Source organism: Cibotium barometz, chromosome 22 (assembly GCF_041138505.1).
Source record: "Cibotium barometz isolate CiBa-2024 chromosome 22, ASM4113850v1, whole genome shotgun sequence".
Lineage (NCBI taxonomy): Eukaryota > Viridiplantae > Streptophyta > Polypodiopsida > Cyatheales > Cibotiaceae > Cibotium > Cibotium barometz.
Window position 1 is genome coordinate 42,022,034 of NC_141067.1, and position 14,509 is coordinate 42,036,542.

At 36.9% G+C, this 14,509-nt stretch overlaps 1 protein-coding gene across 1 annotated transcript in view; it reads right to left on the reverse strand.

Annotated features, from left to right (window-relative positions):
- Positions 1 to 6,863: 6,863 nt before the first annotated feature.
- LOC147626620 (agamous-like MADS-box protein AGL9 homolog) overlaps positions 6,864 to 14,509 on the reverse strand; it is a 45,183-nt gene continuing 37,537 nt past the window's right edge. Inside the window, exons 6-8 of the mRNA XM_086816838.1 lie at positions 7,322 to 7,363; positions 7,055 to 7,236; positions 6,864 to 6,894 (exon numbers count right to left, since the gene is read on the reverse strand). Of these exons, the coding sequence (XP_086672964.1) occupies positions 6,864 to 6,894; positions 7,055 to 7,236; positions 7,322 to 7,363 (255 nt within the window). The remainder of the gene's footprint in view (positions 6,895 to 7,054; positions 7,237 to 7,321; positions 7,364 to 14,509) is intronic.

A 14,509-nucleotide genomic window follows, 5' to 3' on the forward strand; every position in this document is an offset into this window, starting at 1 on the left:
TGTCGGTAGAATGCGACTCAAGTATGGCTTGAGTCTGTAGCCATTAACCTTCTTAGAATGTTCTTTGCCATCCAAATCCATGAGCTGATAATAGCTAGAGTTGAAAACCTTCTTGATAATGTATGGTCCCTGACATCTAGTTTCAAACTTGGCATCAAACCGATTATCAAGTCGATTGTCATACCTTAGCACAAGATCTCCTTCTTTGATGCCCTTGTCTTTCAAAGTTGCATTGAACTTGCTGCTTGCATGGCTTTTCTTCTATAACACTCCTATGCAGCTTCTCTTTTCCACTCTAGCTCAACTAAAGTGATAAGTTGATCTACCCATGCATCTTGATCTCCTAGTCCACCTTTTCCATGTAGCCGCATTGTTGGAATGTTGAGCTCAATAGGTTGCAATGCTTCTTGACCATAAACCAAGTGAAAGGGCGTAAACCCCGTTGCTTCTCGGTAGGTAGTCCGGTATGCCCATAGTGCTCCATCAAGGAACTCATCCCAAAGCTTCGTCTTGTTCTTCACCATCTTCCTTATGATTCCTGCAATGACACCATTAGCCTTCTCTACTAACCCATTTGATTGGGGATAGTAGGGTGTGTTTCCCAATCCTGCAAAGCTCGCATTCTCATTAGCCATGGTCTACCTAGGATAAATGGATAACCACTTCCCTTGGTAGACATAACATAAAAATCAACAACCTTCTTAATGCCAAAAACTTCCACAGAAACATTCTTACAAATCCCAAGACACTTTGCTTTGCTATTGTTTGCCATTTTCACCTTAATTTCAGGTGTTTCATGAATATGCATGCCTAGTCTTTGCATAAGGTCCTCTGTCATGATGCAAATTTGTGCACCCCCATCTACTAGACCCTTCTTAACTAGCCTTCCCTTGATGTAGCAATCTAATATAGGTGTAATGTCCTCATCCATCTTGGCTTGTGAAATTTTTACAACAGGCACATTCTCTTTTGTTTTTCTCCTAGTGCTCACGGACTTTGTTAATTCTCTCCTAACTTGTGGACATAAGGCTAGAAATTGAGGCCACGAGATATCAAGACCCTTACCTCTCATGTCTTCCAAAAGGTTGTATGGAGCCATACCATGTCCAAGGGGGAAATCTTGGAGGTTTATACGACGTCGTCTCCTCTTGACTTCCTTGTCTTCCTTCACTTTCTTTCCTCGTCCATGGTCACTTTGTGATGCCACACCCTCCTTTTCCTTCTCTTTTCAACGCCCTCGTTTGTCACCATTCGATTCAATATCTACCTCCTTGGCCTTTGTTACCTCTACCACATGTACATTTGGGTCCAGCAAGGGCGGCATTCCTTCCACTCCTCGTGGAGGTGGTCTTGTTGCATTAGGCCTCTGCAAAATCATCGGTTGTTGTTGACTAGTGCCTTCACCTGCATTCATCACTGGATAATTCATGTTAGGCTTCCCTGGCTCCCCACGAGGCCAAGGACAACTATACATCCCATGCCCTGACTCTCCGCAATTCCAACATTGCAAGAGTCGCCTAGGTCATTGCTCTCGTTCTTCAACCCTTTTAGCTTGGCCCTTCTGTTCCACAGCTTGTGCAAAGTGGATAGACAAGTTATTTAAAGACTCATTTAACTTTTCTATCACCTCGATTGTGACCTCAGGTAATTCTCTACGAGTGCAAGACTGTACCTCTTCCCTAGGCTTTGAGTCATCAAAGATAAAGCCCCCCCCAAGCATACACCTCATCTTTCGGAGTTTCTTGGTAGCCCTAGCCTCAGCAACATCAAATGTTGTGGGCTCTCCTGACTCTACTTGCAATTTTAGTGATGGGTACATCCTTGCAATAAATCTCTCCTTCTTCAAGAATTCTGCACCATCTCCAGGGTTAGGAGGACTACACAACCAAAGAGTCCAAAGACGTAAGAATTCTTGCTTATAACTCAAGTAGTCCTCTAGGTCCTTTTGCTTATGAGCAACTATTTCTTGCCATAGCTTTTGTGTGTTCAAAGGAGTGAAGTAATTGTCTCTAAAAAGTTGTATGACCCCCTTGTAATCTACTCGTGCGGGTGCAGGTAGAGATTGAAACCAAGTGGAAGCATCTCTTCGTAGGACCAACTCAAACATGTCTAAGCATTCTTGGTCTCCTACCACTCTCTTTATGTGAAGTGCCATTCTAAAGTTTGATAAGAACAACTCGGCATCCTCACCGGGCTCTCCAAAGAATAAGGGGTAGCCACTCATTTGCCTAGTGGTATCCATGCTTAAGAAGAAGAAGCACAAATAGGATTGCACAAAGGTTTTCCTTCACTCTCTTTCTCTCTCACTCTTTTTTTTTTCAAAGTAGAATAAAAATGTAGACGTCAAAGCTTATGTCGTAACGAATCAAAGGCAAAATAAATGGATTAACTGAGGCATTAATGGGTGCTACTTGCCTAGGTCCAAATATACGACGAATGACACGCTGAAATTACAACTTACTACCAACAACTATGTGTATTTCTTGCCTAGCATAAGAAATTAACCTACGATATAAGTCTTCTTGATTCATAAAACTAAGCTAAAATAAGATGAAAATATGCACATCAAAGGAAATGGTGTAATCTACAATGGGAAGTATGACAGGATTAGGTGATGCTAAAACCTCTCTTAGTCTTTCTGGACCAAAAAGAAGAACCATGCGTTGTTGGTAGAAAATTTTTCTATGAATGCAAACATTCATTCTGATGGAGTGCACCCAATGAAACTGGTTGAACTGAATCCCAAGAGGATTAGGAGGAGGTGGATTATTCATGAAAGATCACACCAAAGTACCAACTTTCCTTCTTAAAATATGATACCCAACAAGCACACAAGGAAATTTATGTGTTAAAGAGATCGATGTACCTTAAATACCCATTCAAAAACTGCTCGTCCTTAGTGGGGGCACCAAAATTGAGGCAGTCCGGGGCGGGCAACAAGAAGAGCGGCCTCTAAGCACTCCTCAAGACTCCCGTGTTGCTCAATGGGCTTGGGGCACAACGCAATACAAACACAAGAATCCCAAAACCACACACTCAACAAGAAAGGGGCACCACCTAGTTATGTGTGTGAACTAGGACACCAAAGATCTTTCCTTGTAGCCAATCAATACAAGCTAACCATATACATCAATTAAAAAAAAAACACACCCTCAACAAACACTCATAACATATGGTATTATGTGTGGAGGAGACTAGCATAACACAAATATATGCACACCAAACTTGGAAAAGAACTTAGAGAGACACTATAAAGTTGATTTTGTTGTCGGTATACACATGGTCTTAAGGTTACGGGAGCCCTCTCACCATACAACCCTCTTACCATGGAATGAAAGGCAACAAATCAAAAACAAGCCCTCAAGCCGCCAAGCATAAAATCACACCACAAAATACAAGGATCAAATTTACCTTAAATCAAACATCAGACCGCCTTGCTAAATCAACTTTGGAGATGTAGGAGTCCAAGATTTTGTACACAATTGCATCCAAACCACTAATCTTATTTATGCACAAAGGCAAGATACAATTATGATAGGGAGTATGGCATCACTCAAGCCCTCACAATGACATGACTAGCTTCAAGCTTCAAGCTTCTCTATGCAATCAAAGGTATTGATGTATAGAGAGATCTCACAAGTTCACTATCTCCTTACACACTAGAGTTGCGAGTGGTGTACAATGTGTGTAATCTCCCCTATTTTACAAGGAATGGAGGGGGCTCTATTTATAGGTTTGAGATGCCCCAATTAGGATTAAGCCTAATCAATTTTATTATGAAAAATCATAGATTATGGATTTTTTATTTTGAAATGAGAGTGGGCCTCTTCTTATCCCTTGAGTCACATGGATGTGGGCTGAAGATGAGAGAATTATTGAGGATGAGAGGAGAGTGTGATGTAGAGGTAAAAGCAAATAACTTGTAGTAATGCCTACTCAAAAAGTAGTAGAGTGGGTGCTTATTTACATATGTTAGTGGTTAGTAGTTAGTAATCACTATAAAAGGTTAGTAGTACAATGTATAAATGGGTGAGAAGGGCTGAGAGGTTGAGTAAGAAGAGTAAAGATTTGGAAGAATCCTTTGTGTGGTTGAAAGCTCGAAGAAGCTTGGATTCTCCCATGTGTAGATCTTTAAGTTAACCGTCGATCTCCTTCTTACATTTGATGCCACAAAATTTGATTGAGCTGAAGAACATGGGGGTTTTTGTAGATGGAAACCCCATATTTGCAGAGGTTAATATGATACATTCATGCTGAATTTTTATGTATTTTTTGAGATTGGGAAAATAATTTAGTAATATGGGAGTAGTAGGGAAAGAAATGGAGATGAAGTATGGGTGTAGAGTAGATATGAGAGCAAATGGAGATGGAAGGAGAGGGCAAAGGTGGAGAGAGTGAGAGAGGACATGAAGTTTGCAGGTTTGATGGAGTGAGAAAGGAATGAGTAAGTGTGTAGGTGATGAATGTGTAAGGGAGGTGAGAAGAGACTAGGTGTACCTTGCCAAAAAGTGGGCAGACTGGGGTCCAATAAAAAATTCATATCTCACTGCCATTAGCTCCAAAAATTCTCAAAACAATTGAGCATATTCATGAGCTCCCGAGATAACTTTTGTCTTTTGATGACCAGTCCAAATTCAGAGTGGAGGCGAGCGCAAAAAATTCAGCAGAATCATGTATTTTTTGAATTTTTAAAATCTTTGTGTGGGTCCCCATTGGTGGAATTTCTTGATAGCTCCAAGAGTGAGCCCCCCAATACATCATACCCTAACCTTAGAGACTCAAGTGTATGTGGACACTTGCATGGAGGAGATTTTTTCCATTTTATAAAGGATTTACATAATAAGAAAAGACAAGCTACTAGTCAACATATCATGACAATATGGTTATTATGATAGGAAAATAAAATAAACAAAGAGATCTAATTGTGAATAAAATATACAAAAATAATTGATATATAAAAAAGTATTTAATAAAAGTATATAAAATATTTAATAGTAAAAAATATATACAAAAATACTAAACTATGGAAGTCAAAAAGGAGGGAGACCCTCATTATTTTAGGGTAGATGAGAGAATAAAAAATGAAATAGTCTAAGGAAAAAAGTGATTTGGGTAGTAGGCTTTCTACATGGTGTGGGTAGAAATGTGAGGGCATAGGATTTACTTATGCATGGTGAAGTTGAAGCATATGTACAATGATGGTCCAAAAGTATTATGAAGAATAATAATAATAGTAATAAATAAAAAATATATATTTAGGTTTTGTAATACACACACCTAATGAAGTATTTACATAACTAGAGAAAATAGAGACCCCCATATTTAGGCCCTTATATGAAATGAAATATCTACACAAAATGGGTCGTAATAATTTTATTTATTTTTGATGAGTAGCTAGCAAAAACTTTTTTTTAATAATATAAAAAATATATAGAAGATATGGGTAAAGTCCCTAACGCACACACGCCTATTTACAGTGAAAAGGTATTTATGACAAAGAGTTTATGTGATTTTCCTTGGCCGAGGTAGCTCCTTGTGGTAATGTGGATAGCCGAAAAAATGGCTATCAACACACACACACACAGACACACACACATACATACATACATACATACATACATACATACATATACATATATATATATATATATATATATATATATATATAGAGAGAGAGAGAGAGAGAGAGAACGATTATACAATAGTCCACCATATACATAATCTCTAATAACTTTCTTCCTATATTTATAAAATTAAGATTTTTTAAATCTTTTATTTCACTACTTGGATAAGAATAAAATTTTACTATGGACCCTATTTTTTTATATGTGCTTGCAAGCTTTAAAATATTATAAACACCTCATGTGAACAAAAGGCTCGTGACAAAATACCCAAAGAAGAGAGAATTATTACGGATGTTAACTCTTCTAGGTTGTTTTTTAAGACTTGTATTCCACCTAATGTACTCTTTTGCAAAGTCCATATAGGTTGCTCTTACTTAGGTCCTACACTCAACCATGTTATGAATGTAACATCTACTTTCTTGTCACTTGTGTGCAATTTTCATTTTTCCACAATCATGTGGATTGCATAACATCCTAATTGTCATTATGTAGATGCATGTCTCCCATGGTTAAATAAGTTTTTATCTTTATAAGGAAGTGATTTAACTTCAATATAATTTGGACTCCACACACCATCAAGGCCAAACAAAATACATGCCATAAATAATAGCTACATGAAACCACCACCACTCAACTTGCTTTAGTATTGTGTGTAATGATGGAATCAAAGGCAAGTAGCATTACAAAGATCCAGTATATATAGGTGATAAAAATATGTGACTGACAAACAAGAATATGTAGCTTAATCCATTTATATCAATTAAGACTCATGCAAAGAAAATTCCAAATTTATGCAAACAAAACAAAGATGAAATATCTAGTGTCTACTCTTGAATCCCTTTATTATTGACAAAACAACGATGCAATATTTAGTCTCTACCCTTGAATCCCTCTATTATTAACAATATCATTTGATTAAGGCTTTCCTAGAAGTCTCTCAATGTCCTTGCATAAGGTACGATAAAGAAGAGGTTAGAAAAAAAGTAGGTATATTTTATCTTACTCGCTAATTAATATGTGGGAAAAGTAGCTATATTTTATCTTACTCATTAATATGTGGGAACATGGAATCACCAAAATAATCCATCACATCAAATAGAGGTAATAAAGCTTTAATAAGAGTAGTCACATACTAGAAGAATATCCTTCAAGAAGAATATTCTAGTCCATATCTACACATTTTGGACGCTTTGTGTAGCTTGGATGGCATTACATCTATGAGAAGGATAGCATGTCGTATTACTCCACATTGGATGGAAACAACTCTGACCTAGGACCATGGAAATAATGGTGAGATGTTAGAAACATGGTTCATTAGCTTTTTCAACTTGTGAGCATGGAAATAATGGAGATGTTTAGAAACATGGTTCATTACTATATTAGATTTTATTAATTGAAGTCTTCAAAATACAAGTAGAAAACATACGTACCCAAGATACAGAGAAGTCACATCATCTTCTTGGATTGATTTTGGAGATTCTTGGGTTGATTTAGCAACTACTATTTCTATAGAGTGGGTGGAGGATAAGTTGTCACTTGAACACTCTTGGATGGTATGAGTGCTCACACCCAATAAGGAAACATTGTCCCTTATAGAAATAGCCTTGGAAAGCTACATATGTCAATAGAACGTTCATAAGATCACCTAAGTTTCTTCATCACACAACTTTGTCAAACAGTGAATCATAACTTCTTACCTCTAGTTTGAGAAGATTGTTTTCTTCTTGAAGAAGGGCTTCCTACAATCAAAAATTCAAAAACAAAAATGCAACACACTACACAAATTACTTTCAATATTTTTAACAAAATCCACATCTTTACTTAATTTCAAGATCTTCAACAAATTCCACATGATGTGGAAGCTCTCACAACCAACCACATTGACTCACCCACTCATGTCAGTCAAGGAAGTCACACATTCAAATCATGTTCATTATGGGGAATTCTTAGAATCCCATGAACTTTCCTAAAATCTCATCCACTTCATACCTCTAATGCATGCCTAGTAGTGCGCTCACTATCTTGCCACAATAGTTTGGTATTGGGAACATTAAAAGTATTATAGGTACCATTTTCTCACGTAGATAAAGCAAAATAGAAATGAAATACACAAACTTATTTGAGACAACAGCTAGTGAGGGTATGGTAATTCCTACTCAAAAAATTATGGTGCATATAGAGTTTTTAGTGGGTATGCTATGGCACATCAGTCTTATAGTATGCTAACTCCTCATAAGGTAGTAATTGGTTGTTGTCATGATCCTAGCCACTTTGCAAGGTAATGCCTTAGGTGGGTATCAAACTACTCTAAGAACTACGAGAGATAAGCTAATGACAAGTGTTTCTATGTTCATGTCTATGGGTGGCATTCTAAGGGCATGCTAGTGCTTAGCTTAAAACATGATATCAATACTCAAAGTTGTTTTCCAACAATAGAATATTAGGGCCCCTATATGCTACAATATAGAGTAAGTCATTCCTAAACATGTTGTAAAATCAAACTAAGCCTAAGAACCAAGAACCTTAGAGCATCTAGAAGCTAAACTCTTGCATGAATTATTCTTAAAATGATTGTAATCAAAGACCAAGGATGTTTTTTTTATAATTATTAACAATATATTGGTTTTTTAAAAAACTAGCTTTAAGTCCAAGATCCCCTCATAGTTGCCATTTTTCACCACACCCACAGTAGGCACCTTTTATTCACTTGTAGGCGATGTCATTGAGGAAAACATTATCAGGTTTGAACTAAGGACCTCCTAGTCTTAGGCATATACCTTCACAACTTGGGCTATCACCTAATTGGCCACATAATAGTCTTTTAGAAAAAAAATTACTTGAATGATGCTTGGTGAAAAATATGGCTTCGAAAATAGGTCTATAAGGAAAGTCTATAAATCTAGATAACATGGATCTTCTTACATATTCCCCCTAAAAGAAATTGAGATGGATACAACTTAATATAAGTTTTTTATATTTTATATTTTTGACACTCATGCCACATGAAAAAAGAATATGTAACACAATTCATCTTTATGGCTATATGTACAAATAAGAAGTCTCTCAATAAAAAGAGACATCTAAAAAGAATATGCAACACAATTCATCTTAATGGCTATATGTACAAATAAGAAGTCTCTCACTAAAAAGAGACATCTTACTAAGATGTCTATTTCTAAGAATGTAACATAGTTGGACCTAAGGTTGTTTTGGAAATTTTTTATATAATATTTTTAGATACTATTTATTTCACTCATGATAAATTTATAGTCCCTAAAAACATAATCTTTTAACCCATTTCATTCCCTCAATGGCATATGTTACACATGATGGGTCAAGTGTTATTTACCATGCGCAATATTCAAGTTAGAAGAATATTGAAAGAAAGGAGCTTCTAGATTAGCCTTGGATTAACCTAATTAGACTTGGATTCACCTAGATTAGGATGATTAGCCTAGGTTTAGAGAAAGAAGAGAGCAATTGGCTTGTATTATATTGTTGGTTATCAAAAGGTACCTCAAATATGGCCTATTTGACATATATACATGACCACCCTTTTCACACTATCATAAGTGCTGTCCATGGGAATGGTCCATTGTCCTTCGGCCCATTATTCATATAAGACAATTTCACTTTGTTACAAACCATCCCCACCCAAAAGGTTTCATCCTCGAAACCATTGATATGTACAACCACAATCCACATCCACATGGATGGAGTATATGTTAATGGACACATGTCAAATATGAAGCTCATGCTCACATAATATATGGGAAGCCAAAATTGCATGTATATGGATATAAAATAGTCAATAAACCCTCAAAACAAGCCATGACATCTACCTCCATAATGGCTGAAAACCTTGAGTAGCTTCCTAACATTATGCATCCAATTTCCAAGGGTGTAGGGATGTTCACGGTGAATTTACGCGAATTTCCAACAAGTTAATTAACTATTCTTGACCCTCCTTGGAGTTCCAAAATGCATCCAATAACCCTTAAAATACTTCCAATGTACAGGAGGATTTCCAAGAAGCTTCTTTCTTAGGTAGCCCTAACCATTTGACCAAGTACTCCACTAATGTACAGCTGCGAAAAACTCTTTCTCTTGTACCAAAATTGCTTCCGACCTATACTCAATCATCCCCTCCTTATTCACTAGAGGTGATTCATCTTCCAAGGTAATATTTGAGTATGACACATGGAACACATCATGAATCTTTGAGGTTAATGGAAGTGCCAATTGATAAGCAATTTCACCAACACGCCTCACCACATTGTATGGCCCATAGTAGCGATGAGCTAACTTGGTATTTGTGTTGTCCTTGAGATAACCATATCTTGTTTTGGGAATCCTCAAGAATACCTAATCACACTTGATGAAATCCAATGGCCTCCGCCGATGAGCATTAGCATGATGTTTCACTCTTTCTTGAGCTTCCTTCATATTAGCTTTTCATTGTTGCAAGAGTGCATCCAACTTTTCCATCTCCTCTTTTGCATTATGATTCACCCCCTCTTGCTTTTTAACCATCATTGGCATATTCACTTTGTACCCATAGAGTGCCTCAAAAGGTGACATGCCAAAGCTCTCATGATGCATACTTATAGTATGAGAAAACTCAGAAAGCAACAACCGCTCATCCCAAACACCTTGAATATCATGGAAATAGTGTCTCAAGTAAGTTTCCACACACTTGTTCAACCTCTCAGTTTGTTCATCGGTTTCTGGGTGATAGGCGGTGCTAGGTGTCAAAATAGTCCCCATGATCTCAAACAATGTCCTCAAAATGAACTCATAATCTTCACATCCTAATCACACTAACAATTTGTTAGGACACTCCATGCAACTTGAAAACATGATCTAAAAACTATTTTACAACCATGGATGCTCAAAATTTTACCTCGAAAGAAATAAAATGTGCCACTTTTGTCAAAAGCAGTCTACGAGGAGGATGCAAAGCTAAAGTAGATGACTGTAGAGAGAGTAGGTACTTTCCTGTCAACATTGAGATTGGAGATTCAAGTTGCAAAAGAGACGATGGCATCCTTGCCTCAAAGATTTGATTGACAAATCCAACCTTGTAGTGAAAATATCAACACAACCAAGAACTTTGGAGATGATTGGAGGGGGTTCAAATGAACTGGGAACATCTCTATGATAGAGGTAAATAGTCTTCTATTTTTTGTTGTACATGATTTGTTTTTCTATAGATTCACACTGGTACATTTCTCACATAGATATGTTTTGCAAACTAAGTTGGAGGTGCATCATAAAGTTGAGAAGAATCTAGTAGGGCAGCGTGTCCTCATTCACGACATGCTAAACAAAGTTTAGGCAAGCAGCAGGGCTTTCCTCTTTCCTAATGCGCCATCCTACGGAAGTAAGAGCATGGAAAATCTTACTCTCCCAGGTTAATGTGCAGACTTGTTGTGGTGTATTTTTGGATGCTAATAAAACTTTCACACTGGTCTCACTATCGTGCAACCATGTATACCATTCCATGTGTTTTGCAACTATTTGCACCTCAGAAGGTGCACAATGTAGAGAAGAAAACTGTGATTATGTGATTCCACAAAGTGCTGTTATAAATGTTAGATATCAGGTTACACCCTTGTACTTTTTTGAGTGACATTAGCTCGTGGTTTATGTTTAGTAGTACATATATCCTTGGCTATTTAGCAAACTTGCTATAATGAGTGGCTAGCATAATGCATTAACTATATGTTATTACTATGTTAATTAGCATTGTTTATGTTAGTTACTTGCTAATCAACATATGCTATGCTGGTTATATGTTTTTTACCATTGTTAAGCTATTAATTAACAATCCTTTTTTATCATATACTAATTAACATACAACAGTGTTAATTAGCATATGACAATCCTTGTGACCATATACCTAGCTTAATTTATGTTAAGAGGTGTGCATAGCTTTTACTTAGCATACAACTATGCTAATTAGCATATGACCCTTCTGGTTAGCATAAGCTATTTTAGCTAGTAGATAAGACTTGGAATTTACAACAATGCTAATTAGCATATGAGTCTTCTAGTTAGCATATCTATGCTATTTTAGTTAGCATATGACTCTTCTGGTTAGCATATAGCTATTTTAGCTAGCATAGAAGACTATGCTAACAAGCATATACTATGCTAGTTAGCACACAATTAGCCTGTGTTAATTAGTATCTAATAAGTTTTTTATTAGCACATAACCATGCTAATTAGCATCTGAGTATGCTTGTTAGCATATGGCTATCCTAATTATCATAGCAAACTATGGTAACTATACTAGTAAGCATATTCTACGCTAGTTAGCATATATAGTTAACATAGAATATGCTAACTAGTATAGTCATTTTTTTGTTAGCATACAACTATCTATGCTAATTATAATATGAGTACGCTTGTTAGCATATGAGTGTTCTAGTATAGTTATTATTATTTTTAGCATAGAACTATGCTTGTACGCATATGGGTGTTCTAATTAACATGTAAAACAATGATAACTATATGCAAGTTAGCATATATTATGGTAGTGAGCATAGGTAATCTATGTTTCTTCTCTCTATTCTGTAGAGGCCTCAAGGGGTACCTGATCCAAAAACAATGATAACTATATGCAAGTTAGCATATATTATGGTAGTGAGCATAGGTAATCTATGTTTCTTCTCTCTATTCTGCAGAGGCCTCAAGGGGTACCTGATCCAAAAAAAAATTCCACATCTTTTTCTTCAAGAAATCGAGCTCAGTAGCCAAATGTAGAGTCAAAAAGGGAGGTGAAGACAAGCATTCCCTTGCTGTTAGGGAATTTTGAGTAGTATTGGAGAAAAAGGCCAATATTTACTCTAATGGAGATAGTCAACGTGCTTTGGATCGTGAGTCAAAGAAGATGGAGTCTTCTACATACTCAAATAAGACTATGTTGGATCATGCGAGTGTCATCGTGTGCAATCTAGTAGAACCTTCGAATATCTCAGATAGTCAATGTGCTTTAGATGATGAGTCAAAGAAGCTAGAGGCTTCTTTCTACATACATAAATAAGATTGTGTTAGATCCTGTGAGTGTCAATGGGTGCGATCTCGTAGAACCTTTGAATGAAATTAGTGAGGCAAGATGCATAGGATAACTCTACTTTGGAAAAAGTCATATAAAGAATGTCAAGGAAAAAGGCACACAACTATTCAACAAATCGGGTAACTCCGAAAAAGAAAGTGAAGTGCACATCGGGTCAAGGTATATCACCCAAAGCTAAGCCTTGTTCATCGATGAAAATTTCCAAAGCTTGTGCATGCAAGAAACTTTGACTCCATTCTCTGCCGGGCAGAGACATCTAATTTGTCCCAAGATAGCCTTGTAGTTCACATGTTCTATCTATTTTTGGTATTTTAAAAATCCCTTACACTTACATACTTTTATAAATAAAATGACCCCTTTTTCTTCATAAACTTATGGTTTTTTTCCAAATTGGTTTAAAAAACCCTTCATGTAAATGTAGTTCTGTAACTTTTTTTAATTAATATACCCCTCCTGATTGACTCACGTGTGTTACACTTACATATTTTTAGGTGAACCCCCCAAGCGTTTAATGCACATAGATTGTTAGTCAAGCGGGTTAATGCACATACTTTGGGGTACTATAAGGTGGCGCTTGGACAAGATTCCCAAACATCCCTTCATGCCAAGAAAAATACCTCTACTGAACCTAGAGGTATCAGTCACAGTTTGTAATGAGCACACCCGCAAGGCTTTACTTTCTATATTGGAGTCAAGCAGCATCCCAAGACTACAAAAAATGTGGAGAAAATTGTAGAGCTAAAGTAGTACCCCAAAACTAAAAGAAGGGCGGAGGCCCCCCTGCACAAACACCAGCGGACGCGAACTTATTGAGAAAATAGAGAGAGAGCTTCCTTCCACTAGCTTCCCCCCTCCTGATTTGACGAGGACTCTCGCTCCATGGGTGGAAGATTAAATGTTAATCCCATTTTGGATTAACAAAAGTATTCTCCTTCAATTGAGGACATTAATAAGTGACATGAAAAGGCACTATAAAAGTTGTACATTATGAGATATTGGCCACCCAAGTCCTTAGTTAAGTAAGTTTTGGGCGCCCAAGTGTGAATAATGGTCAAATGTATATAAGGCATTTTCTCATAATGAATAGAGACAATCCCCTTTGTGCTATTGCTCTTCTTTGTGTCTTGAGAGAGAGTATTCTAGCACTTGTGCCTCTTCTATTCTTGTATGTTTCCTGCTTGTGTGGGAGAGTGAGAGAGAGTGATTGCCTTATGCGATGGTGGAAGCGACTCTACGGTGATAGAGTGGAGGTGGAGCTTTGAGGTTTGGAGCTTAACAAGTGAGCTTGGAGGCCTCAAGGGACTCAAGTTCGAAGCATTGGTAAGTGCCCTATGACACTCAATTCCCATTACATAAGATTCATAATTGCCTTTACATTCTGGTAGTGCATTGTGTAGGAAATGAATGGATAAGATTTGTGTGGAAGTGAAAAATTGGTTGTGTTTATTGTGTATTTGTGTGGTGGAGTGGTCATGGAAGAGAGCTGCACTGTTTTTTCTAGTTAAATTTGATGTTTGCATCACTTGAATCATCAACGTGAACGAGCACATTGGTGTTTTGTTTTTTCTTCTTTTCAAAAATTAAAAAAATAAGGAGCCATTGACTGTGCCTTGAACTTGTATTATACTCCTTAGGCGTGGCAAAATCATTTTGGAAACAATTGGATAAGTATTTTTCACCCAAAATCACCTTAGTCGACACGAGAAGTTCCCACGTGAAACTGCAAGAAAATCGTTCATGATGTGAAGCGTTTCGTATAACTTCATGCCATGAACTGCTCTAGGCATCAACGCCACGATTAATG